Source organism: Myzus persicae, unplaced genomic scaffold (genome assembly GCF_001856785.1).
Source record: "Myzus persicae strain clone G006 unplaced genomic scaffold, MPER_G0061.0, whole genome shotgun sequence".
In the NCBI taxonomy this organism is placed as follows: Eukaryota; Metazoa; Arthropoda; class Insecta; order Hemiptera; family Aphididae; genus Myzus; species Myzus persicae.
In genome coordinates, this window is record NW_019104322.1 from 426,271 (window position 1) to 453,666 (window position 27,396).

The 27,396-nt window shown below is 27.7% G+C and overlaps 3 protein-coding genes across 5 annotated transcripts; 2 read left to right on the top strand and 1 right to left on the bottom strand.

The window, feature by feature from the left end:
* Positions 1 to 4,930: 4,930 nt before the first annotated feature.
* LOC111041172 (cilia- and flagella-associated protein 45-like) lies at positions 4,931 to 17,257 on the top strand. Of its 2 annotated transcripts, XM_022325374.1 has the most exons (8): positions 4,931 to 5,541; positions 7,992 to 8,152; positions 9,571 to 9,760; positions 9,980 to 10,153; positions 11,814 to 11,987; positions 13,632 to 13,847; positions 15,570 to 15,739; positions 15,839 to 17,257. In XM_022325374.1, the coding sequence occupies exons 1-8, from the start codon at positions 5,119 to 5,121 to the stop codon at positions 15,900 to 15,902; spliced, it is 1,572 nt and encodes a 523-aa protein (XP_022181066.1). In that variant the 5' UTR covers positions 4,931 to 5,118; the 3' UTR covers positions 15,903 to 17,257. The 2 variants fall into 2 exon arrangements, with proteins under 2 accessions (XP_022181066.1, XP_022181065.1); XM_022325373.1 differs by having other exon boundaries at positions 15,570 to 17,257.
* On the bottom strand, positions 17,077 to 20,551 carry LOC111041173 (60S ribosomal protein L6-like). Its single transcript, XM_022325375.1, has 5 exons — positions 20,419 to 20,551; positions 19,267 to 19,542; positions 19,093 to 19,199; positions 17,374 to 17,725; positions 17,077 to 17,308 (listed from the first exon to the last, which is right to left on the bottom strand). Exons 2-5 carry the CDS (start codon positions 19,540 to 19,542, stop codon positions 17,147 to 17,149), a joined length of 897 nt encoding a protein of 298 aa, XP_022181067.1. The 5' UTR covers positions 20,419 to 20,551; the 3' UTR covers positions 17,077 to 17,146.
* Positions 20,552 to 20,899: 348 nt separating this feature from the next.
* Positions 20,900 to 26,028, top strand: LOC111041170 (two pore calcium channel protein 1-like). 2 transcript variants are annotated; one of them, XM_022325371.1, is made up of 14 exons: positions 20,900 to 20,915; positions 21,012 to 21,430; positions 21,489 to 21,673; positions 21,737 to 21,901; positions 21,959 to 22,084; positions 22,199 to 22,515; positions 22,579 to 22,678; positions 22,753 to 22,933; positions 22,998 to 23,216; positions 23,294 to 23,413; positions 23,482 to 23,821; positions 23,884 to 24,176; positions 24,241 to 24,350; positions 24,419 to 24,538. In XM_022325371.1, exons 2-14 carry the CDS (start codon positions 21,367 to 21,369, stop codon positions 24,536 to 24,538), a joined length of 2,340 nt encoding a protein of 779 aa, XP_022181063.1. In that variant the 5' UTR covers positions 20,900 to 20,915; positions 21,012 to 21,366. The 2 variants fall into 2 exon arrangements, with proteins under 2 accessions (XP_022181063.1, XP_022181064.1); XM_022325372.1 differs by lacking the exon at positions 20,900 to 20,915 and having other exon boundaries at positions 21,367 to 21,430; positions 24,419 to 26,028.
* Positions 26,029 to 27,396: the final 1,368 nt, after the last annotated feature.

Below are 27,396 nucleotides of genomic sequence, written 5' to 3' on the forward strand. Positions count from 1 at the left end.
AAATAATACGTACAAAGTTTGTTCTACAGACGCAGATAATGTTCTTAACTTAAAGTTTGATAACGAGTAAATTAACTCTATAGTATACTATAAAGATAACTACACACGGTTGGTTCTGCAGAACGCAATTTTGCTATAATGCTATGTTGCTCGTTGGTCACAGGAGAAAATAAATAGTGAGCTGACATCTTCATCCTCATATAGTCCTTTGCTATCCATTCTTCAATACCAAATTGTTTAAGTCTTTTTCAGTTCTGAAACGAATTAAATCATGTTATATAAGATCAAAAATAATCGAGGAAAGTTCAAACTCTTCGACAATTATAACAATGAGTCAGATTTAATCAATACATTTTAAAATGATAATGTAATCACTAATCAATGGATTTGTCCATCAAAAAACTCGACGTAATTAGGACTCTAATTCAAGAATATAATATATTGTTTAATTTTTATACAATTTGATATATTTTATAATACTCTTGATTATAAACAATTATCAACAACAGCTGTTTATAAAACACATTTAACGTTTTTATAAATAAAGTATTGATTTATTTTCAGGTAAGATAGAACAGTAGAAAATCATCATGGCCTAGCTCAACAAATCTATAAATATGTATCTGGTCATTCTAGTAGCGAAAACCAAATCATACTTTTAAAAAAATGATTTTTAGATAGTTATTAAATTATTATAATATTAAGTACCTAATGTAAAAGTTATTTATCAATTTATTAGATTATTATTAAATTATTAATTGTTATTTTATCGTATATTTTGTCAAAATATGTACCAACTTCACCCAGTCACCTATAAATAATGTGCAAATTACCCAGGTGATTTATGACATAAACATTTAATGAATAATATTTTTGCTATTTATCCAATAGAATGAATAGTACTCACCTTACCCGTTCTTACATACTTAACCATTTAATAATATTGTAAAAAACCCGATTTCAGATATTTATTGAGTTTCAAAGTTTAATATTAAAGACTTCATGAATAATAAATATTATATTTATACATACTACAAAATACAAATTGATTTTTCCTAGTAAATTTAAAACTCAATATAGTATAATTAAAATGAATTAATATAATGTTTAGTGGATTACAGTATTCCTACGCAGCAGTTTTGACAGTTTCATAAGATTGTATAAAGCATAATATTCATGTTATATGTATATATATATATATTGTATTACAGCGTAATTATAAATCGATTTCCACTGTAATTTAGCTTTAACAATGAAGTATATTTCTCTTTTAACTACACAATATTAACGATTCACTTTAAGTCATTGTTCTAATTTATCAAAACAAAACCATAATAAGGAAAAATTATAGGTAATCAAAACTTATTTTATTGGTATTCAGATAAATTATTTCTCTACCACTGCTCTTAAATAAAACCCGTAATTGATTTTAAAGACAGCCAAATATAATAACAATTCAATTTAAAAAATATATATATAATATTTTTTTTCTTTTATTTACTTATTGCGATGACGTTTCATTTTTACGATACAATAACATATATTGTAACTTTGTAGGTAGCCACGTTTATAGGTACCACCTAAATATAATGGATTTACCTACATATTTTTATTACAATTAATGCATAAATTTAATATATTAAGTGGAATACAAACTTATCTATTGGAATAATGATAGTCGTAATCGTAAACTATGTTATACAAAACAAAAAGTACCTTATACATTTAAGCACTAATTTGATACTATTATACATAATATTGACATTTAATTCTGTTTCTAACATTTTACTTAGTAGGTAGAAAGTTAGTCAAAACGTAAAATTAAAATTGTCATATATTTTCAATATTTTGTTGAATTATTAATATTATAATTTATAACAATCATAAATATAAATATAACTTTATATTATTCTACATTTTGAAGCATAGATACAATCAGCATTTCAGTATACTGTACAAAACAAAGGTTAACGACTTGATACAGGACAGAAAAGCAAAATATAAAGGCATATAGGAAAGCTTATAGTTGACGGTCGACCGAACTTGACTATACCTATTTAATGGGCTTAGCAACGGTTCACTGGTGTGAGAAATACCTTTGACGCCTCGAGACGATAAGTAAGCCGACATCACGAACTGTTGCATTTAACGCAAATTCCGTGTAATCGTGTTAAGGTATTAAATGTATTAAAAAAATATTAATTGTTGAACTAAAATTCGCATAGGTTAGGCTTAAATTTGCCTATACCTGAAGTCCAGAGCACATGAGAGAAATCAAATATAATTTCTATACAATTTCAACATCAATATACATATAGAAAACCAAAAGTTATTGTTAAAAAATACTCAAATAATAGGTATCTATTGAGAAGTTAAAAAAATATTTCAAGCCAAATCGATTAGAAAACAACATAGCGTAGGACGTAGGTACTATAAAGTACGCAGAATAGGTATTTATATATAGCCCTACTTTTATTATGGGGAAGGAGATCGATGTCAACCTGGGATAATAGAATAAAAGTGTTTGTATACAAATTATTTGCACGTCTTCCCGCAGGACATTGTAAAGAGTAAGTACAAAATATGACAACATTGACTACAGCCCGTCCTCGTGTGGCGATTAAAACACAAAAAAATGAATATAAGCGTAGTTTACACGTATAATAATATTAATAGACAATAGGTAACTATTACATTTAAAAATTTACAACTGTTATTTTTTATTCATTTTAAATTATAAAAGCATTGAAATCAAATTATTATTTTTCTATTATCATATTAAATAAATAGAAAAACTTGTTTAACATAATATTATGTAAGTAATATATAATAATATATCACTCACTTAATTCAATATTATATATTCATTATTTTTATTTTTTATTTTTATGAATTTAAATTTATAAATAATTTTTGTTAGGCATACAATACAATTTTTTTTTATTAAAAATTGTTTTAATGTATAAAAACAATTTTTGTACACCTATAGAAGATATAAACATCAGATTTTTTTTTTAGTTTTGCTTTTTTGTTTGATGAAAACCATTAAATGATGAAAAACGGAATGGTGAGGAATATTGTTCATAGTACCATGTGAATGAAACAATTATGTGCATATTACATGTACAATGAACATTCATAAGAGTAGCATTTCCATCTAGATTGAGTGGAACTGTGAAAACAAAAAAGCAAAGAGAATGAAAAAAGGGAATCATGAAAGAAACTTAATATTTTAGTCAACAATAAATTCTTTCTGGTATTTTCATTTCACTCGTGCAAATAACAAAAACATTTTTAAAGAAAACCAACCTAATCAATTGATACCTACTTAATAGCTAGCATTTTTTAAACTTTCTTTAAAATAACTCGAGTGCAAATAATACTAAGCACTGTTTTTAGTGAATTATGAATTATTTTAAAAAAAAATTAATTCTATACACCTAAGTTTAGATGATGAATATCAGGAAAACTTTTTTTTAAAAAACCAGGCTCTCATTATATTTTTTCAATTTGTATTCCCAAAATCGTATTTTTTAACCTCGTCATTTTCTGCATTAACTTTATTGGGCACATATTAGCATTTTACAATAGTATTGATCGACAAGATCTCAAATAAGATCGTAATAAGTCTTGATATTTTTTTTATTTCCAAACACTAACCTATATTGATTAAATAACTATACAAAAAATATTTTAAGAAGTATAATATTTCTCTAAATTGTTTTTCGTGAAAAATGTGCATCAATATTTCTAAATTCGATCAATTTTTATATTTTTGGTCAAATTGTATGCTCCAACCTAAATGTATAAGTGAGTTTAACTAAATATTTATTTTATTTATATGCACTTTTATAGTTTTGTATAAAATAATAATTGCTACAAGTAACTATCATTTTAAATGGAAAACCATATCACACATTCAACAAAATTTAAATACTTAATCAATTACGGTTTTAGAATGCTTTTAAGAAAAATCAGAAAATAAATTATTAAAATATTTATTTAGTAATAATTTTAAAATATATTCTAGAATTTTTTCAGCACATGTAATCATACTTGGAAAAATATGATAATGTATACAATATATTTTCAAAAATGAAATTTTTTAAGATGATGAGAATATATTTTTTTAATGTAAAAATGAAAATGGTTACATTATATAATATAATTACAATATCTAGATGAGAATAGAGATGTATATCTACTATAGAACTTTTGCATTTACCAGAAAAAACAATTTTCAGTATTTCAGAGAATTAAATTTACAACATGAAAAATAAGAAACAAATCAGACATTTATTTCTTAAGTAAAAAAAAAAACGACAACTTTTAACAAACGGTTTTTAATAATATTAAACAAACCTATAAACCACATGATATAAGTCACAGACTACAGTGTACATCTATATTAAAACAAAAATAATTTGTTGTATTTCTGATCACAATGATTATGGAGCATTAAATCCTCCATGAATCAGGACACCTAAGGTCATCCGTAATAGTGGGCAACTAACGAAGAATTGACGAAACATATGGACGAAAAACAATCTATACTAAATATTTATCTAATCACATATTTTTTTAATTTATATTTTGTTGATACTGTATTATAATTGGTCTTTAAAACCAATGCCACGGTATAGGCTAATTAAATTACTCAAACTTATTAGATTTGAATACGTTGTGGAGGACGTATCTAAGTACCTACTCCAACATTTTTAGTTTTTGAGGTAATTATTGCATAATAATTGCTATTATTATTAGTGGACACATAATGATAATCGAAACATAGCATCGGAATAATATTATGCTACATGCGGTGTTTGTTCAGTAAACTTGAAAATTGGCGTTTCTCAGGAAACAACCCTGGCGACGAGTAAACAAACTTGTATACTTATTGGAATAGTTATATTAAGCCAGTCTACAAACAAGATAATTTTCGTACACATAACTAATATGATATGAATAATAAAACAATAATCGTACCACGTTTTTAAATGTTTAAATACCTATCGTAAGATTTAAAAAAAAATCATTGCTGATTTTTTTACATCAGAACAAATAAAAAGCAATATATTTGGTACGTAAAAAGGCATTTCAAAACAAATTTGTTGCGTCATGATTTCAGTTGATAATATTCATGGGGACAAACGCCGCATGGCATCGTCGGCATCTAATCTTTCAAGTCTTTCGGAACGCGACATTGAGTACAAGCAACCAGTGTATTTTACACCTGATAAAAATCTTGAAGAGCAATTTGAGAACGATACCGATCGTCTTAATAGGAAAGATTCACAAATCTGTAAGTTGGACAAGATGGGAAAACAACAATTCATGGCCATACCAGACCGTCGAGTAATTGACAGAAGCACATTCAAGCGGTTAAAAAATAAAGCTGTGGTAGTAACCGCGGAAGATCGAAGAAAAAAAGTCGAAGACTTAATGGCCGACAGAGAGAGGCTAGAAAGCGAAAGCGCTGCCAGGAAGCAAAAACTACAGAGCTATGACATACTTAGGACTAAAGGAAAACAACTTGCACAGGTCAGTGTCACTTATATAATACATATATTATGTACATATAAATATGAAACACTATTATATCAATGAATATGGTATTTGACTAAACAATAAATAACATACTTAGTTAACGGTTATTCGACATAATTTATCCGTTTATATATATTTATTTAAATGCTTAGGTTTAGAGCAATAGAAATATGTGATGTATCAATAAAAAAATGATACATTAAATACAATAAGATCATATTATAAGATATAAATTCTGCTAGGTACTATTATAACTCAAATACAAGACGTGTCAGAAGTTGCTTCAAAGTAAGAGACCATGTGCCAAGCAACAGATAAATAATTTTGAATAATCTTGTGTGTTAGATGTTATTTATTTAAAAATCCAGATAGGTAATTAATAGTTAATAAACAATATTGATATGAATTTGAATTTGAGAAAATCATACCACTCAAATCACTTTTTATTATTTCCCTATACATTCTAAATCATCTACCTAAATCACTGAAACACGCTGAACCTTAGAATTAATTAGATCCAATCTACGACCAGAAACCACCAACCGAAACACAATTGAGGATTAATGCATTTTTTCTGCTATAAAAGTGTTATAATCTCTCAAGGATCAGACACAAAAAACAAAATATATAATTGATTATCCTATAGTTTACTATCAATAATATCCTATAGATTTATGTATAGTAATATACATAATATTATATTATGAATTTTTAAATACAACAATATTATGCTTATACATTTTTTTTTTCCTGATGTTTTTGAAAAATGCTGGGAATTTTTACCTCCTGAATGCACCAATTATATTCACTTTCAAAATCGAAGAATTATTTGGTCTACTTATCGCATTTATATAGTCACACAACTCACACAGAGAAAAAAAAACATACACACATCATTGTACAATCAATACAACATTCATCGCTCACCTCAGAATTTAAAATTAAAGCAAATGCAGTTTTATTTTAAAATGCAATAACAGAATAACAAATAACAATGTACCACATTCATCATAATTGAACGTAAATAATTACTTATTAATAATAATAAAAAATGGATACCACTTTGCTGCACATTAGATGTCGTGAGGCCATGTGGGTCAATTTAATGGATGTGTTCAATTTGAATTCAGTAGTATTCAAATATTTTAGGTATACGAAAAACACACATTATTCTAAATCGATACATTCATAGCTCTGTTTAAAATCTAAAAGGTGTATTATAAATCCATAGCTTGTATAGAATATGTAAATTCATAATATTCTTCAAATTCATAATATTCTTCTATACGGACGTACGGTAAATTGTCTTACAAAATTACACAAAATGGAAAGTGGATTTAGTTTATAAAAATTTGTTTTTTTTCCCCAAAAGTGCGCAAAATAAGTATCAATTTCATAAATTAGATATCTATCTAATATTCTAATATAAAGCACTAAGACTTTTTCACTTAGTAAACTTGTCGATTTTTGTGGATAAAGGTACTTAATAATTATTGTATTAATATATTTTATTTTATCGTTATATAGTTTATACAAACATTGAACCATCGTAACCAAGTATTAAATATTATAATTTATAACAAAATATAAAACATATTATAATGTATGTAGTTTAATACATATATATATATAGGTATACTAAATACTTAAATTGATAGTATTTGTTACTACTTTAAGTTGGAATTATAAAATCTAAAACCAAATTAAAACATTAAGTTTGCCACATATTTACTTAAAGTAATATTTTTAATTCATCCAAACTTGTTATTTATTAGTATATAGAAAAGCTTAAAAAAAACAGAATAACTTGTTATTTTATTAACAGAAAATTATCATTTAAAATTATATATAAAAGAGTCCAGCTAACAAATCACTGTTTGATAAATGATCCTAAATACCACATTAATTCCGACCGGCAAAGGCACTTTCTAATAACGTTTCGAAACTATTACTCTACCTTTTACGCTTCCATCACTGTCAATTCCTGCTTACGTCCTTTTTCTAAAGTATAGAATGTTATTTAACTTCGAAATCCTACTGCCTACGTTTATTCCCCACTCACTTTTTTTCAAATTCTAAATAAGGCCTAGAAACACCACTATCCCCTGCACTGTATTAATTTCAATATTAAATATATAAAGGAGTAATAATAATATCACATGATTTCAAATAAGCATGACAAATTGACAAATCGGATACAATATTTTATTGTAATCACAACATATGCACGGATTACGATATTATAATGTACACTGTACATATATTTATTATTCTATTTATAATATTGTTATCTTATAATACCAGTATTTTGATGCAGTTACTAGGTATACACTTATACCACTGTATCTTTAGTTTAGTTTATTCAAGATAACTATAGGTAACTTAATTACTATTAAATTGTTTTTAATATGATAATACTATAAATTAGTATTAATTGTTAACAGTTAGATGATGAAGCAAATAAGAAGTCCAATTACCTTCTGGCCAGAGCACAACAATTGAGACAAGACCAAGAAGATGAAATAAAACAGTGCAACTCTCTAATATTAAGTACCAAGTGCCATGCCATCAGAAACGCTCAAATTGCTGAAAAACAACTTATTCAGTAAGTCAATTGTATACACCTAAATAATAGCACTTATACGCGTATATTATTATATATTGGTATATTTGGTAAAATAGTATGTATACGAGTATACAAAATGTAGAAAAGAGTAGCAAATAACAGCAGTTCTTATGAAATGTTGAATAATAATAATTATACATAAATATATTTATAGTCTATAGGTAGATATGTACTTTTATAAATTATGAACACGTCATGATAATATATAGTTTATAATAGGGAAGTTGGATATGCTTACACAGTAAACGTTGTTATCTATAATCTATACACATCATATAAAATAATACGTAATTTCATACTTATTTAGTCAAACACTTAAGTATAGCAAGTAAAATCCTTCGTGATTTATTTAGTTATTTTTCTTATTCCATGTGTAGAACTTTATAAATATATCAATATTATGAACTATTTTCCTTAGTACAAATTGTCCAATAACTAGGAAACCACTCGTTCGAATTTTGATTTCGATACAACAAAATTCTCAAAAAAATTATCCGCTAAATAATTTAAAGAAAAAAAGCGGGGTACTCATTTAAAAAACAAAGGTTCGTATCACCACAGGACACTCCTTAAGTGGTACACAAAATCAAGGATATGAAAATATGGTCTTTGAGTATATTTAAAGATTCCAAAAATCAGATTTTGAAAAACTTTATTATTAAAGAAAAAAAAGGTGAGCATACTTGTTGGATCACTCTGTATAGTACCTAACTAGTAAATGTTTTTTTTTACTTTTTTCATTAAACATTTAAACATTTCGTTGAATTAAATGAAATACTTCCCCAGACAATTTTTTTAATAAACTTTATAATTTTGATCAAAGATAAAATTGTATCTTTCATTTCTGCTCGATAGAAAGTAATAGGATCGTTCATTTTTATATGACATAATATTATGTTTTCATAAATTGTTATTTATTCATCATTATTTAAATTTAGCAAATTTATCTGGTAATATAGTTATATCGATTAGTACATCAAAGTATAATTTAAACATTATTATCAAATTGCAGCGTTCTACTTATAATAATTATAAATACAAATTGACACAATTTTGCAGAATAGCATTGTTTTAATAATCAACTTTATTTAACATAAATATTTAAAATTATATCCAGTCGATAATATTGTTAATAGCTAGCTATAATAATGCATCTAATCATACATATGAGTCTGCTGTAATATAATTATGGATTAAATTAGAACAGGAGAACAGAAAAACCTCCAAATGACCTCGCAACCTACATACCTATTTCTTTCATAAGTTTCTGCTTTAAATTACTATAGAACTTCTCACCTTTGAATCTAAAACAAATATTGTAAACGTTTTTTTAATTATAAAAAGTTCATGTTAGCAATAGAATTTGTATAAATGACTAACACATTATGTTTTTATAGGAAAGAAATGAAAGAAGAAGAACGTCGGATGGAAGAAATGATGGAACGAGAACGAGCGTTGGCTGCTAAAGAACTCGAAAAGGCAGCAGAAGTCGAGAGGCTAAAAAAAAAATTCCAAGCAGTTGAGGTCGAGAAACAAATAAAAGAGAACGAGATCGCCAGAGAAATGGAGTTGGCTAGGATGGCGGAGGTATGTATAGTTGACGTGTTGTGTTTACGAATATCGGAAATAATTCGGAATATCAGTTTTGTTAAATAAATAAGTCAGTTCTTAGAACAAATGAATAGCTATAAAATATTTTCAAACGTTTTAATAACCCTTGCGTAAATTGGAGTTTCATGATCATGTTTTCACGGAAAACGAGAAACTCAATATCATACTCGTCGCTATTAATGCATGTATATTCAGGAAGCGATGATTCGAGCGGAAGCGGTGAACAAGATCCGGCATGACGAGGCTGAAAGCTACAAGGCGAGAATGGAAAAACAGGCACAACTTCGCAAAGAGTACATGTTGCTCAATGCACAGATAAGAGATTCGAAAAAACTGGAAGAAGAGATGAATAACATCGAAGTGCTGCAGGTAACGATTATTACAGCAGTGGTTGGGAACGGTACTTAGGTACCTACGCTCTACATATGCATTGACACATACAACTGTATAATACATAATAATATATTATATATTTATATCATATATGTACCTTCGTGAATAGAAACTAATAACTATATGAGAATGAGATCTGTGTAAAAACACAAATAAAGGTATTTACCATACACTTCAAGATGGTCTGATGGTGTAATTAAATAAACATTCCTAGCAAATGTGTAACTAATTATATTATTATGAATATTATGTAAATACGAAATATCAACTGCATACGAATTGCGTCCCAGTTTTAAAAATTGCGATAGGTGACATACGAGAGGAGACAAGGTTTTTCTATTTGACTATAAAGAAAAAATAGATACACTAAATGCGTCCCTATTATCTGATTATAAATCCGTAATCGATATGAGTATTAGACTATCATCCATCGAACACGATTTTGAAACTTTTGAAATAAATTTCTCTATGTTCTAAAAAATGTAAAAAGATACTTTCATTAAAATTCGTAGTAATAGTCAAATAATGAAAAAAGATATAAATATTTTTTGTAAGAAGACAAATGATTAAATATAAAAATAATCAAAATAACACGTTTTAATTAGGTACATCAAAAGCGTTTCATTTAAATTTTAGGTAGTGTATAAATAATAATATAATATAACAACCAAACTTAACGTATATTTATAAATTTTTTTGAATTATATCTTTATATTTGTATCTACAGCAACGAACAATAATTAGACTAAATGTAGAATATATTATTATACATTATTAAATAACTAAATTATTTATTATTATGAGCTATAAAGATATAATTTATGCAATAACGAAAAAACGTCACAAGAAAACATTTTTGGTATAATATCGTGCCAAAACGTGTTAACGGTAATAAAAGGCAATTGTTGGTAATTAGCTTTTTAAATAATTGAAAAGTTTCTCTAGGATTTTGTTCATTTTTTTCCTATGGCACAAAAAAATATTATTATCCTTCTATTGTCTTGCCTCACATTAACGGTTTAATAGATTCTTACATACCTATAACTCTTTATAGTACTATATACATTGTACAAATAAACAATATGTAAATACCTAATAAATAATAATGAATAATGAAAAAGCTAAATAAAAACATGTTTGTATGGAGATTTCGATGTTTAGTGCCTCTACACAAATTATTGAGCTCAAATGTATACACTAGATAGCGCTTTAAAAAAAATCGAAATTTTGCAATTATTAATGAGTTATGGAAAAAGCCAAGAAGCCGACATTAATATATGTATTAAGTATGTAATAACGAAACGATCAAAAACAGTGTTTTTGACGTACCTACTTATAAGTATAATATGCAATATTGCTATTGAGTATTGACAGTTCCAAGTCTGTATTAAACGGGAAGGGAAATAATTTATTTACATTGGACATTTGGAAGCAACTAGTCATTTAAATTCTTCGGACGCAATTAATGCAGTTGTTAGTAGTTAGTGGGAAAAGGGATCTCGGGACTCAATTCGTTTGCAGCTTAATACCAATAATTCGAAATACCAACCTTCAAAGGCCATCACGGTCATAAAAACCTTACAAATAAGTGTACCTATTTGATTAAAATGAAATTCGCACATTCATTCTGTCACAGATACAAGAGTACACTCGCAAAAAGAATGAACGGGAAATAGCGTTCGAGCGAGAGCTACAAAAGCAGAAACTTCTGAAGGAAAAATCTATTGCTAAAATACAGGCTAGTCAACAAGCTACGTACGATTTGCGAGCCACCAAGGACGAGCTAAACGCGCTCAGAGTCAGAGACCAGGTAAACACGGTACCCAACCATGGTTGAGAATAAAATGTTTTTTATTTTATAAATACATACACGATACGTCGATACATGAGTTATCAAAGCATTACATTTAACATTTTTAATGAGACAATTTCTACTAAATATAATATAGGTAGCACATAATAAGAAAACAATAGTGTTTAAAAAATGATACGAAATTGGTAGGTACCAACCTTACATCGTAGATGTACCCATAGGCTAAATCATTAAATTATTGGCACCCAAAATAAACTCCAAATATTGCTACCTGTAATGTATGGATGAGTATTCAATAAGATCAAATTTATATACCTAAGTCGACAGTCTTAAATGAGGCATGTATGAATAAAACTATATTATATTTTCTACTAGGTATAGAATTATTATACGAATATGTCTGGATGTTATAGGTATGTTGTATAGGTAGGCCACTATAAAATATGCTTCTTTATTTAGGGAACTAATATAATCAAATTTTTATATTTTAAAAACTAGTTTGTTCAATAACTTACAAGTTACAAGACGTTACAATAATGTTTCTCCGAGTCGGTACCATTATTAGTTGCTGGGTGACCCGACATCGAGTTGAGAAGGTTGCATTTCAATAGAAAACCAAATTTTCGCCACAAAAAAAGAACGCTTTGGCTGAGAAATATTGTTTTTACAATTCAATGTATTTTAAATAACATTGAAACAAAAAAATAAAAATGATCTCGGGTGGTAAAACTAAAGGTGCTGTAGGTGTCGTTGGCATGACGGACACGGAAAAATTGATGGGTGACTGGAAAATGTTATGGTTACCCTCTCGCAGCTCTTACAAGTACGGTATACCAATGTTTTATGAAAAGAGCCACGGAGGTGGGCGGTGGCATGCTGATACCACGATCGAGTTTATACCGATTAAAAAATAAAAATATACATAATAATATAATATAATGCCTTGAAAGTCGATGTTTGATTAATTAACATTTATCTTCGTATAGGTAAGCACTGGGGGAGGTCAAATACTCGAATAGAAGGGAGATAGATTCCCGTAAACTTTTTTTAAATATTTATAATTTATATGATATAGGTAAAAGACGATACCTTACCATAAATTATATTTTAAATGATCAAATAGTATCTGTATCAGCTACAATGCTACATCCTTCTCTCCCGCCTCCCCCCTTCTCTCCCGCCTACCCCCCTCCCGAACCAAGATCAAATAATTCAACCACCACTTGTTTACACCTATCTTTAATTTCTCTATTGAATATTAAAATATAAAAACTGTTTCAGATTGGAAAAATTCCATCAAAATCTTGGTGTAAAATATAGTAACTAAAATATAAATTCTAATTATTTTAAAATTTCAGTTTATTAATTATATCCATTATCCACCGCCTAAATAGATTTTGAACTCGAAATATATAGGTGCAACTCATTAATTCACAAACTCAAAGAAAATGTTTAGGTTTTGACTGTCAAAATTCCTTATTCCTATACAAACAATAAAACGTATGTTAAAATAATGTACAATGCAGTGTGCACGTGTTATGAACTTAAATATTGGTGATCCATGTAGTTATACTCATTACTCATAGTTCCTACATGGAACATCTATAATAGACTGTATTAATATTTTACAATAAATTACAGGTAGAACGTGAGTGGCGCCGTAAGGAACGAGAAGAGGCCATAAAAAAAGTCGCGGTAGAAGAAGAATTAAACTCGATCAGGCGCAAACAGATTGAAGACCAAAGAATAGCGTACGCTTTTGAAATTCAAAGAGAGAAGGACGAAACTGAAAAAATCGCTAAACTCAACATCGAAGACATCAAAAAGAGTAAAGAAATGGATGAAAAAAATAAAATGGTAAATATAAAATAATATTATTATGTATTACCGTGTTGGCTACTAAGAAAAGGATGTAATATCTATAGGAACGAGAATCTATAATTATTTTACTTGGAGAAATTAATAATTCTCTCATATTTCTATTTTAAAATACATAATTCGTTAAATAACTTTCGCTTATAAATTTTAACTCACTTATAAAATATAAATTAATAATTATTAAAACGAAATAAATAACTAATTTATACCAATTCTGCACAGATATATTTTAGTAAATAATAATGTATTTTAATATGTTATAACTTATATGCATAGGTGCAATTTAGGGGGAGGGGACTTGAAGGACTTATCTTAGAATTAACTAATCCAAATTGTTTTATTTTAATAGAAGTATTAGTCCTAATACATTATAGTTATCTAACCTACAAAATTTAGTCAACGTTATTTGAAGAAATTATTTTCTAGTTTCGATCAATGATTGATTATTCGTGTCTTCCATAAAAGATATCGAATCCACCCACCGAACATAATTAGTATTACAAATTAGTAATTACAAAACCAAGGTGGATATATAATATTGTTTTTCTGATAAGTGATAGGTAACATTCCAATTATCCAATTTATTTAGAATATGGAAAATTGGATTACATATGGGAGTGCCGGGAGTGCTTAGCATCCAGAGATTATTTTGTGTCAAAAATATTGTTCCAGGTGTAATTGCGCTTTTATAAGAATGAGTTTATTCTAGCTCGTATTGGTAATGTACCAATAACACGGACATATATTTCCTGTTTAATTATGCTTAGTGTATTCAAATTCAACAAAACAAAAATGACGAAAATATATAGGAAAATGTGAATGACCCTGATTGCATATCTTCTTCGTCGAAGAATGTAATAGTCGTTGAAATAATTGGTTATAATATATCGGTCAAAAAAGATTCTTTATTAAAAATCAGGTTTACTACTTCGGCTTTATAATTTTATTTTAAATTAATTTATTCCTGATTTATAACCATGCTGGTTACTTTAAGGTAAAACATTTTAGCACTCCCAAGTTGTATACTGAATGTGAGCCTATCATCAAACGATACTCATCGATAGCATAGTGTTTTTTTAAATATAAATTTGCAATTTCGATTAGACGGATACAATTATTATCAATTATAATATTATATATGTATATAAGTACCTACATTTTGGAATTTGTAAACATATTTTTCATTTTAATTTTTAGTAATAATCAGATGTATTATAACATGCATCATATTTTAAATGTGAGAAAAATATTATGTTAATATGTTATATTAGGTATACTACATAAAGTAATATATTTTTCAAGTATTTAAACACGACAGCAGAGCCACTCACAAGTCTGCTTCATTTGAATAAAGCCCCTCAAAATCAAAACCTGAAAATGTGCATATGGACTTATATAACCTACCTATATTAAATTTTATTTTTCATTGTTGTTTAAAAATGAACCGTTTGTACAACACTTACCTCATATTTATTATATTATAACATTAGTTACATATTTTGTTTTATTATCCTCTTCTAAAACCATATCTATGTAAAGTACCTATTTACATACTATTTAAACGTCTTTAGGTTTATCCATAGTATATAACTATATAAGTAAGTAGGAACCTAAACATTTATGAATATTAAACGTAAGCCTCAAACTGACTAATAAACTTCTAATAAACTCCTAATATATGAATACTGTTTATACCGGCAGAAAATCGAAGCACATCGTAGAAACCTATTAAAACAGATTAACGATAAAGAACAGGAAAAGATACTCGAACGAAAAAGGTTCTTCCAGGAAGGTATAAGGCTGAAACAAGAAGAGCTTGCCAGGCAAAAAATGTTACGCGACACAATGTACAATAAAATCGAGGAACTCAAGTATAAAACTACAATTATTATTATTATATTAACTGATACAGAGCTGGCATTCATTTCCACATTGTTTTGAATAAATTAACGATTATAACATGATTTCAGGATGCACAACGTACCGGAAAAGTTTGTACAAGGGATTGTGAGACAACTCAAGTTATACAAATAATAAAACTTTCGACGATGGTATATTTCCGGAACATAGTTTTCATAATGAATGATATGTCATTATATTAAAATAATTCCTTACACACTTATCAACTTACTACAAATTTACACCTCATATGACATATTATACTTACACAATTTATACACACGTGCGAAGTGATGAATTTCACACTCAAGATGCGATTCTCGGCAAAAGCCTAATGGAATTCTCGTGTAAATTATAAACACGGAGTAGGTATCGGTTTTGATTGAATAATCACAAAATATTACGTTTCATAAGCTATTCTTGCCACAACATTATGGTATAAATGAATGTACAATAGTCGTTATTTACCGATAGAACAATTTAAGGAAATTTAAAACGTCGTAACTACATGCAACATATATTCAATATTTTTTGTTATAATTTATACTTTGGATTAGTTCGATGCATAAATTAAATTAATGAAACAGAATCATTAGCGTTTTAACACCATAGTATAGTAGCCACTTGCCACAATCACAATAAATTTACTTCAATTTTTAATTCCCGTAGTATTTTATCATAACAGAACAGACAAAAATTAAAATACAATAAAATCAAATACAACTGTACAACATTAAACAAACAAAATATTAAGTTAAATATTTTTTTTTGCATCTTGTTTAACTCTTAATGACTGAAATTGTACATGAGCATATCAGCATAATTGTACACTACCATAATATTTTATACCCTTACAAAATATTGTTTAAATTATTTTCTGTTTACGCAAACTGGGTATGTGACATACAACAATGTATTGGTAAATAGCTTTAAGTTGGTTACTGTCTTTTAGTACACTTAGATATAGAAGGTGATTATTATATCAATTTTTAATGTACAATATAGAAATGTATTACTAATGTGAATTATCATTACTCTTGATATATATAGTATAAACAATGCATAAATATAATATTTAAGTTTCATCATTCATCTATATTTCAGCAGTCATTACTACAGCAGCTACCTCATAGGCCACTCTGATAATAAAAGATTTATTATTAAGATTTACTGTAAATAATAATTAAATCTCTAAAATACAAAAATATTCTAAGTATCAATAACAGATTGCACATTTAATCAATTTAAGGATAAGATATATTTAAATCTCAGTAAGGAATGTTCAGGTTCATACAAAGTAAAAAAAAGATTTAAAAAATACATGTAGTAGTATATTCATGTATTCATAAAGAAAGAAACAACCAATACATACAGTAAATTTAAAATTGCATTCTGTGTGGGTATTGATTATTTCTTAATCCAAACATGGATGAGAGATACATGAAGAAAGATTTCTTGTCTGGATGTTGCTTGATAATGTTCAATACCTGTGCATCGACTGTCTTTTGATCAGACTTCCTTTTTTCACTTGGTCGGTAGGTCTAAAAAAAGTTTAAGAAACATTAGTTAAAACATAGTTTAACAATATAGAATTCAACTATAATACCTTGGGTTTTTGGACAAACAAACTTTTGCTATCATTCTTCTTGGGATTCTTCTTTAATAGCGTACGCTTGAAATACTTGTCATCAACCTCCTCAGGTATCTTCACACTTGAAATATCCAATTTGGTCTTGGTGGCAATAACATGACCTTGGTGAACACGTCTCATTGGGATGGCATTTAAAATAAATGGCCCAGTGATCAAAAGTAAACCTGTATCAAGTGTTTTCAACAAAACTGCACGTTTACCTTTGTGAACACCTGTCAACAAAATGACAATTGTTCCTGGGGTCAACGATGGGCGTGTATTACGTTTGTGGTTCTTAAATAAACCACGAGACTTATGTTTCTTCGGTCTGTAAACAAAAATATTTTTTAACTATATAAACAATACAAATAAATTACACATTATACATAAATATAAACTCAGTTCATCTATTTGCAGTAGACTATAATTGTCGGCATTATTATTAATTATTTCATTTTACCACAAGAATACCTCATGCTCTCAATTCACAATTTTGTCTTAACTTTACAAAATAAATCATAAGGAAGTAAAAGATCAAAATCAAAATTATATATGTATCACTCATTTGTGTCCATTTTGTATACATTTACATAAAAAAGGTGCATAAATATGAATGATAATGATTTATGAACTTTCTTTAGCACAGGAATACTTCAATGCGTATAACCTGCGACTCTGGTTCAATATTTTCATTGAAAATTATAAGCTTTCATTTCTAGTTCCTAGTTCCTACACACATCTAAATTTTTTTAATTAATTAATGTACCACTTATTTGTGTCCATTTCGTATACAATTATATATAAAAGGTGCATAAATATAAATGAAAATTATGTATGAACTTTCTTTAGCACAGGAATACTTCAATGCGTATAACCTGCGACTCTGGTTCAATATTTTCATTGAAAATTATAAGCTTTCATTTCTAGTTCCTAGTTCCTACACACATCTAAATTTTTTTAATTAATTAATGTACCACTTATTTGTGTCCATTTCGTATACAATTATATATAAAAGGTGCATAAATATAAATGAAAATTATGTATGAACTTTCTTTAGCACAGGAATACTTCAATGCGTATAACCTGCGACTCTGGTTCAATATTTTTTAATGTACCTATACAATTTTATAAAATTATCTTATCGAATTAAATGTCATCAACAATCTTTAAATGAATAATTGTATCACTTATTTGTGTCCATTTTGTATACGTTTACATAAAAAAGGTGCATAAATATAAATGAATTTGATTTATGAACTTTCTTTAGCACAGGAATACTTCAATGCGCATAACCTGCGACTCTGGTTCAACAACTACTCAAATTATTTGTAAATGAATAAGCATTAAAAAATAATTTGAAAATAACCTTAGATTATATTTTAATTTCAATGTTTGAGTTTAGTACCTTAAAACTAAAAAAGTTGGAATAAAAAACCACATTTGAAGAATACCATTGACATGAGATAGAAATAAATGCGTGAAAGTATAAGGCATCAGTAGACCATAGTAACAGAACATATAGATAGTTAATGCATCACCAGCATGTTATAATACTTGATATGACAAGTATAACATCGGTGGCATATATTATGAGAGAAAAAGTCTTTGCATAGGTATAACTCTAAATGACTTATTAATTAAGTATAAAAAGCTTAACTTAAAATTATTCGAAAATAATATTTTATTTTTAATTACGTTTTCAATGTTGGGTAGTACGCCTTGCGTTTGACAGTGTGTACTTCACGAGTTTCACCATTCTTCTCGCCCTTGATTGGTTTGACAATTATGGACTTCTTTTTTTTCTATAAAAATAAAATAAGAAAACATTTTTACCATAGTTTAAAAGTAATATTTAAATAAAATATCTACCGGTGTGTCATTCAATGGTTTTCCTTCTGCTTTAGCCTTAGCTATCAACTTAGCTTCAGTAGGTCTGTGAACAAAACGCCATGTTCCACTCTTGTAGACCACTTTCCATGTAGCTGTACCACTCAACAAATTTTGTTTGGGCTTTTTCTTTAGGGTACCTGCTGCCCTAGCCTTTTTCTTCGTTTCAAATTTAGCCAAGCTCTTAACTTTGCTAGGCCTTAATTTCTTTTTTGCGGAAGAATCCGACTTAGCAACCGCTTCCTTAGCCTTAACCATCTAAATTTTTTTTTTATAATTATTACAAACATCTAACATATTAATAGGGAATTAAGTTAGGAAAATGTAACAAAAATAACTAGAAAAATGATCAATGGGTAGGTTAACACAATAATTATTTGTGCAAATCATACTTAAATTTAGGACAAGACCTGTCTAACAATTTAGAACTCATTGTTTACACATTTATAATTTGAAATATATTTTGATGATACTAGTTGAAAATTAATGATTATTAGGACACAAAATTGAACATTAATAATTAGTACCTTGATAAGTAATATTTTATGCCCTAAAAATATATTATCAATAAGGTAATTAACTAAATTAAAATACCAAAGTATATAGTTAAGACTACATTAAAAATAAAACATACTAATGTACATATCATATTACAATTTCAATCATAAATAACCAAGAAACTACGTTTCCCAGTTTCTGGAAGATACCCAATCAACCCAATAATCACAGTAGTTAAAAATTAAATTATCTCTAGACAATTGAACCAGTAGAACGGAATGAGATTAGTAAGATACCGGCGACTTCCTATTTTCTTCATGAAGTTAAAAAGCGAAAATCTCCGATTAGCAAATATATGTGCATATTGTATATGTCAAAAGTGTTTAAGTTCTACTTATTCACATATAAATATACAGATACATTAAATATTAACAGAATATAAGCGAAAAATACGTCAGTTCAGGAGCACGACAAATCCGAAGTTAACACAACGGTTAGGGCAAGTCGATTTTTCGGGGAAAATTTTTTTTTTTATATTTTACAAAATGCCTTTTATACAGATCCCGATCAAAACCATCGTTATTTGCAAAACTTTTAAGATCGAACAGATTAGAACGGATAAAAATGGGTACTTACTTTACTGGAAACTTGATGGAAGTATAACACTACGGTAACAGATCACTCGTAAAAAAGAGACAGCGTTAGGAATTGTTATTTGGCTTGAGAACAAGTATTGAGGTTATTTCTTTGCAGTGTCGCCAGTGCCAGCGACGAACAATTTCGTTTCCCACCTATCGTCGGACGCCCGATAGTAGAAAACATCTATTATTCCATACATATACTTGTGAAAAGATTGAATACTGCCTTCTCCGTAACAAACAAATTTAATTGTTCGATTAAAATTGTTGTAATTAAAAAAGCAATTACAATAATAACAATGGGACCCACGTTCGGTAATTGGTTGTAATTTTCGTACCGCCGACTTTGCAAGCACTGTTTTACGCATGATTACTCTTATCAAAATATTTGTTAACAATAACATTTACAACTTTTTGTTTTGATATTCTCGAAAACAAACCAAGACGACGTGTTAACTGTTAACACGGGATGTTGACTGATTACTGATTATCCTCGTAGGTGTCTTACTGATTATAGATAGGTGTTATAATACATTACTATTTACTCTGTAAGTTGTCACTTCTAACTTAACTGTTTGTTTTGTTATGCAGCAGACGCCTGCAGTGGCGCAGTGTACGCGGTTGTACGTCATGATGTACATAATATAAAACATACAAAATACACTAAGTGGACCTGAAACATTTTACTTAATTAACATACCGTTTTATTTATTTATGCAAATTTATATTTTAGATAATATGCTTATGACATTCATCAGCACGTTAGACGTGTAAATTATTTTCTCATTTAAAATGGGTCAGGTTCACTTGGACACAAATAATATACACCACAGAAACATATTATGAATTTCAAAGATGGTCCATACCACAGATAGATTGATTAAGAGTCGTATAGTTTTTATTTAATCATTCAAATTATTCTATAAATCGATCAAAAAATTTCAAAATGACAGACTATTCAAGATTTGAAGACGATATCATTGTGAGCTCATATCATGCTCAATCGCCAAGTAAGTTTTTTTTTTTTTGTATTAATTATTTATATTGCAATATAATATATTTTTTTAGACCGCAATGGAGACGTTCCGTTAAGTATTAATGATTCAACAATACCAAATGATGATGGTGAAAATATAGATTTAAGAAATCACTTTGATGGTCGCCTGGATGTGATATTTAGTGATGGTGATCGTAGAATAGATGTAAATCAATTTTGGGAGATGAACTACCATGAAGCGTCTATATTTCTAGAAGTAAACTATTTTAATGATAGAGTTTTCAATTATTCTTATGTTTTATGATCTACCACTAATTAGGAAGGAGAAAATAATGAAAAATTTGATTCTCATCCACATGAACCTGAAGCTCTTCCAGCTTACCTATTGGTACATAATGACTGGTACTATGGAATGGATTTGGCCACATCACTAGTTTTAATTGTACTAGCATTTGCAGAAGATCCAGCTACACCACCGTTTGAAGTAAAACATAATTTTTCATGTTAATTATTAATATTCTCATGATGTATTATACCATAGATGCCAGTTGCTCTCCACAGTATTATTGAACTATTTGCCCTAGCAGTGATAGGTCTTGGTTTGGCATTAAAACTTAGATGGATGGGTTGGTTAACAATTTTGAAACACAAACGAACCATGTTAAAAGTATGTATACTAATTCAACAATTATTTCAATACTTTGTACTAATTTTTATACATTTTAAATTACTTATAGTAATGAATAGCTATATTTGTTAATTTATTTTCATCTTATTTTAGTGTATAACATTGACAATAATGATTGTTGAAGCATTTGTGGTATTGATACGTCAGACGTCTCATTTTCGAGTATCAAGAGCATTACGACCAATTTTTTTAGTTGATACTCATTACCTAGGTGGTGTTCGACGTTTTATCCGACAAATACTCCAATCATTACCTCCAATATTTGATATGTTGTTGTTGATATTTTTTTTTGTCACTGTGTACTCCGTGCTTGGATATTATTTATTCAAAAGCACTACAGATGTACACAACCATTTTGACACTTTGTTTAATAGCTTTGTCAACATGTTTGTTTTGTTAACTACAGCCAAGTTAGTACTGTTGTTTTTTTTTTAATAGTGATTTAAACAATGTGTAACACATGTATATTTTAGTTTTCCAGATATCATGATGCCAGCTTATTCAAAATCTAAGTGGTATTCTCTCTTCTTTATTTCATACTTATGCATTGTGTTGTACCTCCTTATGAATTTGGTGAATAACTTTTATTTATTATAATTAGGATACTAAACTGCTGAATTATAAATCTTATGATACATTTATTTTAGATGTTGGCCGTAGTTTATGAAACATTCACTAGTATTGAAAGAGATAAGTTCCGAAAATTACTGTTGCACAAACGTCAAGCTTGTAAAAATGCATTTAAGCTACTTTTGACCAAAGAAAATCCTAACCAAATGGAATTTCCTCAGTTTGAAGGAGTTATGAGATACTATGCCCCCAAAAAAGGTAAAATTAAATGAATACCACTTAATTATTAGAGACTTACTTTTCATCATTGTATTATTCACAGGCAACCGAGATTTATTAGTGATGTTTAGATATTTGAATACAAGTGGAACAGGTTCATTGACCATTGAAGAATTTTATGGTATATACGACTCTGTAATGATGACTTGGCAACCACAAGCCATAGATACTCCTTGGTATTTTACTGCATCCCCTGCCGTACAAAGAATTTGTCAAACTGCAAACTCAATCATTTCGTGGCCATACTTTGATCATATATTTTGTAAAAAAATTTACATACATACAATATTGTATTTAAATTCTAAACTTATTATTAATCATGTGTTTTTAAATTTTTAGATGTTTTAACTACTTTGAATGGTATTGCAATGATTGAACGAGGAATGCAATCTTATCCAAGCTTACAAACCTCAGTACTTGCATTTAGTGCAGGATGGGACACTTGCTTCTTCTTAGCATGTATTCAAAATAGTTTAATTATTAATCTTTTGTCAGATTTTATGCTATAAAAAAATTTTATATTGTAGGTTTCACTCTAGAAGTAGCATTGAAGACACTTGGCATGGGATTAGAGCGTTATTTTTCATCCGGCTGGAATTTATATGACTTTGTTGTGACCTTTGGAGGTTTGATTGCTGTAATATCACTACGTCTATTTCCCGATTTTGTCTATGTAGTCGTTTTTAGACCACTAAAGTTGTTGCGATTGTTCAAATTGAAAAAACGCTATCGAGACATTATTGGTACTATGGCAATTTTATCACCTTTAATTAAATCTGCTGGCTGTGTTATGCTCGTCATGTATTATTTTTTTGCCATAATTGGAATGGAACTGTTTGCTGGTTATGATATGAGAAATTGTTGCAAGTAATTAACATTATAAGTTATTTGTTGAATTTCATAAAATAATTTTTTTTTTTTTAATTTAGTGGCACAAACATTGAAACTTATTATAAATACACACCTGACAAATCTGGCTATTATTATTTAAACACGTTTCCTAATTTGGCTGTCAGTCTTGTAACATTATTCGAATTAACGGTTGTCAATAACTGGTTTGTTGTGATGAATGGATATGCAACAAAAGTTCATGCTGCCAGTCGAGCATACTTTGTATTATTTTATCTCTTCACTATGGTTGTATTAACTATAGTTGTTGCATCTGTTCTTGAAGCTTTCAGGTTCAGAATTCAATATAAAAAGCAAACTACTAAACGAGATGGTAATAATTATTTTTAATGATATCAGTATGCAATGTTAATTTTAAATAACTAAACTTAATGTAGAGGAAAAATTGCTCCACGAGGAAATTGAATTAAAGTGGGAAGATGTTATGAATTATGTAAAAGATTTCCAAGCATTGCAAAAGTATAGATCAGATATGTTTGTTGGAGTTGTAAGTGCTTATATAAATACTAATTTTATTTAAAATATGTAGTAATAGTGTGATTTTAAAATTTTTAGGGTAAAATATCATTTTTGGGAAGTCGACCAAGAAATCGTCAAGTATTACAGCGACGAATGTATAGACATGAAATTGAACAATGGATGCAAGAAGCTGCTGCTATTGATAAACGTCTATAAGCAATTAAGTTTCTAAACACTGAAGAAAACGAATTAAACTGATGGGGTCAATTTAAAGGTAGCTTACTTATTCACACTTGTCATACAACTCATATGAGGCTTGAACAACAAAAAATCATTTTATTTAACACTTTATTATTTACCTATGCTAGTGATTTTTCATTTAAAACATGTATAACACTTAAAAATTATAATTTTTTTAAGTTCTATGAAAATTAACTTTTTCAAATCACACTTTGACTTTATGTCAATTTAATATCATGCACTTATGATACTTATCTTATGAGCTATCAAAGTACTTATGGACACTTTTGAAGAAAACAATTGTCATTTTTGTGCTATTCATGAGTTGCTGACAAAAGTATTATACTATACAGTATTGATTTATTATCCTGTGATTATAGTATTATTCCGAACAAAATTGAACAAGTATTCTGTTACTATTTTTTTAGTTTTTATTTTTATTTATTATCATTGTTTTATTTTTATTAATATTATTTATTTCTGTTATGAATTAAACGTTTTGCCTGTGATTAACATTTTATTACATTAAATATTGAGTATACCTTTTTTAGATCAATACAATTGAAAGTTTATAGACAAAATAAAATATTGCACCTAACTGTAAATTTTAATGTTTAGGCAAAATAATATTTTTCTTATAATGTCGAACATCTATGCCGGGTTTCATAAAAATTAATTAATCTAACGCTTTAATGAACTTTAATGGGCCACTAAATCATGTTTGAGGGACCATTAGCTCACTTTTGATTCCGTAGATGTTTAGTGGTTGTTCGTGCAACCTGGCACTAAACTTCTAAGTTGACGAATAAATATGTTAAGTTTGAATGGATCTATACTTTATGCCTAATCAGAATGCAATTCATTGTCTATGTGTAATTTACTCCATTAACTCATTTTCTTTTGGGCTTATGGGTTTCATTGTTAATCATTCCTCTAAGTATAAAAAAAAAAACTATCAACTACTCATCTGTCTATCTATGACAGAAAAAACTATGTTGATAATTGAATAATTGTTATGAACCAATGATTTAAAACATGTTATAAAATATTTGAAACTTATACACTATTATTATCACTCTTGAAATGTATAATAACTAATACCATCCACATCAAATACAGAGTATATAACCATTTTAATGTTTTTTTTTCAAATGTATAACTTTATATCTAGTTAATATTTTTGAAAACTAATAAATGAATTAGAAAGCCACGGTTATGATGGATTATAATGTAGTTTAGTTTACATAAACTGAACAAAAAAAAAATGTTATTATAGTTTTTTTAAAAATCCATGATAAGATTTTGTAAGTATTTTAAAAGTTAAATTACTTATTTCCATCTAGTATTAAAATAATTAGGTATCTAAGTATTAAAAGTTTAAACTGGAGGTGGGCAAGTTCATTATAGAATTGCAAACATAAAGAGCACTCTGTACATAATTTTTTAACCAAACATTATTGCATCATTATGTTAGTTTAGCTACTAACACATACTTAACAATATAAATATTAGTATATTATATATATAATAGAATAATTAATCACATTTTTATTTTGTTGAATTTTATCTGAATCGTTTTTAATATAAGTTTAACCTCTCACTTATCAAATAATATTGTCTTCAGCAGTTATCATAATATTTGTGTACTTTCGCAAAATGTAAAAATTGTTGTTGCTATTAAAGTAAGGCCATAATCATTAATACTTTCTTAAGTTTCTATATCACATAACTAAAAATTATCATAATCATATAATATTGTTATAATATATATATAAATTATATCTATGAATATAAGTCGAACAAAATAGATTTTACCCATCAAGTATTTGATCTTTTTGCAAATATGGTAGCTGTGATCATATAGTATTAATTATTATTAATATATTTATAAATGGCAGTGCAAACTAAAATTTTTAAGTCTTCCTTGCAATTTCTCTAATAGAATGATTATACAAGTTCCTAAATATTGAAAAAATGTAATGTATCGATTAGTATTGAATTGAATATTTTTCAAAAACCACTAAAACTTTGAAATTTTAATGCAAAATATTATAAATTTTAATTTGATGGATGTTTATTTGAATAATATTAGTACAGTAGTTCACCACCATTATTTTGAAATAATTAAAAATTCATAACAATAGGACATGGTTGTCACTAGATTAGTAGTTCTAAGTATAAGCTATAAGTAATATAATATGTACCTAATTAATATTTAATTTTATAATGGCATGTATAATATTTCAATTTTAAGAGTACCTGAAAAGATAATACTTAAATAAATACATTATAAATGTTATATCTATTTATTGTAGTTTATTTTATTCAGTTACTGTTATAGTAGTATTATATATTTCAATAGCAAGTAGTAATGACTAATTTTTATTTTTTCTGTATGTAGAAGTACCTATTATTGTGGTTGTTTCACTTAATTTTTATTTTGTTTGTTACAATTTGTGATTAATAAATTATTTACATAACAAGAAATCTAGTACTATTTCTTAATATTAAGTATCATTCACATCTATTCTTCTATTAATCAAATTTTAGTGAGTTATGTTACATAAATAAAATTAATGCCAAACCATGGCCGTCATTAAAAGGTGGCACGGGTTAGTGCCTAACTCCCTACACCCTATCTCCTCATCCTTGATTTTAATATATGAAAAGTCAATAGTATTATTCTTATGATTTATCTTTTTTGTTAACCCTACAAGAATTATTAACAAAATATACATCTTATCCATAGTCAAGAAGACACCCTCAGAAATCATTTTTTTTTTATTGTGGTACCTCCACACAAGGGTGGATTGTTTGACAATTTTAAATTGTGG

Excerpts from the sequence above, each read along its gene's own strand:
- LOC111041172 (XM_022325373.1), top strand. The coding sequence starts at position 5,119 with ATGATTTCAGTTGATAATATTCATGGGGACAAACGCCGCATGGCATCG. Across the intron at positions 5,542-7,991 it reads AAGGAAAACAACTTGCACAG|TTAGATGATGAAGCAAATAA; the intron begins GTCAGTGTCACT and ends AATTGTTAACAG. Across the intron at positions 9,761-9,979 it reads AGTTGGCTAGGATGGCGGAG|GAAGCGATGATTCGAGCGGA; the intron begins GTATGTATAGTT and ends ATGTATATTCAG.
- LOC111041173 (XM_022325375.1), bottom strand. The coding sequence starts at position 19,542 with ATGGTTAAGGCTAAGGAAGCGGTTGCTAAGTCGGATTCTTCCGCAAAA. Across the intron at positions 19,200-19,266 it reads AACCATTGAATGACACACCG|AAAAAAAAGAAGTCCATAAT; the intron begins GTAGATATTTTA and ends TTATTTTTATAG. Across the intron at positions 17,726-19,092 it reads TACTACCCAACATTGAAAAC|ACCGAAGAAACATAAGTCTC; the intron begins GTAATTAAAAAT and ends TTTTGTTTACAG.
- LOC111041170 (XM_022325371.1), top strand. The coding sequence starts at position 21,367 with ATGACAGACTATTCAAGATTTGAAGACGATATCATTGTGAGCTCATAT. Across the intron at positions 22,679-22,752 it reads TGTACCTCCTTATGAATTTG|ATGTTGGCCGTAGTTTATGA; the intron begins GTGAATAACTTT and ends CATTTATTTTAG. Across the intron at positions 23,822-23,883 it reads GATATGAGAAATTGTTGCAA|TGGCACAAACATTGAAACTT; the intron begins GTAATTAACATT and ends TTTTTAATTTAG.